The 1,647-nt window shown below is 31.9% G+C and overlaps 1 protein-coding gene across 1 annotated transcript; it reads right to left on the bottom strand.

The window, feature by feature from the left end:
• Positions 1–1,073: 1,073 nt before the first annotated feature.
• On the bottom strand, positions 1,074–1,460 carry LOC117119156 (zinc finger protein 723-like; the record flags this gene model as incomplete). The annotated part of the gene is made up of 1 exon (XM_033263965.1): positions 1,074–1,460. A coding segment is annotated over exon 1 (387 nt), but the record flags the coding sequence as incomplete, so codon positions are not given.
• Between the last annotated feature and the right edge of the window lie 187 nt (positions 1,461–1,647).

The following is a 1,647-nucleotide window of genomic DNA, read 5'->3' as shown; positions in this document are numbered from 1 at the left end:
CATGTATATATATATATGTATATATGTACGTATATATATACACGTATATATATACATAGGGCCTATATACTTTTTAAGTCATGTATCATGCATAGGAAAATTGACGCCTTCAAGGCTCTGGTTATAGAATCAAATCAGCCCTTTCCCAAGGGTCACGAGTCTCCCAGGAGTCGCATGAGTCTCCCAGATATTGGGATGACCTGCCTCACACCTTTAAGCAAGCAAGAATATTCCATAAAATAACCCAATCTCCCCCAAATTCATTATATGATGTTTTACTACTTCATTATTAAATGTCAGTGCACACCAAAATAAAATATAAGAAAGCTCATTTAACCAATCTTACGAAAGAGATTTCTTCTAAGTTGGGACACATGCCTTCCTAAAAATGTTCCACCAATTCCCAAAGGAGAGTATATAAATTATAATTGAACAGACAGTATACAAGGAAGGATATAAAAAATGTTTAAAAACTAAAATAAAATTTTTATACAAAACTTATTTAAAAATAAACTTGGAATAAACTTAAAAAGCAACATTTACTACAGTACTGTATATACAGAGGTCAGTCCATATTCACTGATTTAAAATAAATGTACTGTATTTGAAATACAGCAACTAAAGAAAACAAATTATGACCTGCAAAAATGAGTGTATATAGAACCTGAACGGATCTTTAAGTAGTGTCAATCAAATTTAATTACAGACCAATCAGAATTTGGCCAGGAATATGCGCTTCCTACAAACATAAATTTTGTCCCGCAAATGATTGTGTGAGTACATGATTTGAGGCTTTATGATAATTAGAGATTGTATGCATTGTTTCTTCACATTCATATTGGTTTTTCTTCAGTATTATCACATGTATTTCACTGAATACAGTTTCTCTTCGGTTACGTTATCTTCATATGCATTTTGAAATTTCCCCACTTCTTTCAACATTGTTCAAATACAAATGGCAACTCCTGTGTATGCATCCTCATATGCGTTTCAAAATGTATATTTTCTTTAAAATTTTCTCCACAATGTTCACATAAATATGGGGTTTCTGTATGTGTCATCAAATGTGTTACCAAATTGTCATTGTGTTTAAACCTCTCTCCACAATCTTGACACCCATATGGAAATTCTTCAGAATGTATTATCATATGTGATTTTAAAGTACTCCTTTCTTTAAACTTCTGTCCACATAGTTCACATCCATATATTCTTTCTCTTTCATGTATTATCAAATGTTTTTTAAAGGTGCGACTGTCTTTAAACTTCTTTCCACAATGTTCACATTCACATGTTTTATGTACACTCAAATGTGTCTTCAAGGTGCTAATATCTTTAAATTTCTCTCCGCAATGTTCACATGAATATGGTATGTTTAAATGTGCTCTCAAATCGTCACTGGTTTTAAATTTCTTTCCACAGTCCCCACATTCAAATGGCGTCTCTCCTGTATGTACTTCCATGTAAGATTGAAAATCTTGACCGGGTTTAAACTTCATCATTAAATGTCTTTTCAAAGTGTGGCTATATTTAAACCTCTTTCCACAATGTTCGCATTCATAAGGTATCTCTTTTGTATGTGATTTTTGTAAATGTTCTTTTAAACTTCCATGATCTTTAAACTTCTTTGCACAAATAATACATTCGTAT

This window comes from Anneissia japonica, unplaced genomic scaffold (assembly GCF_011630105.1).
Source record: "Anneissia japonica isolate Jap-2015-1 unplaced genomic scaffold, ASM1163010v1 scaffold284577_len1647_cov194, whole genome shotgun sequence".
Taxonomy (NCBI): Eukaryota; Metazoa; Echinodermata; class Crinoidea; order Comatulida; family Comatulidae; genus Anneissia; species Anneissia japonica.
Note: the sequence above shows the minus strand (reverse complement) of the source record. Positions and strands in the feature narration are given on the sequence as shown.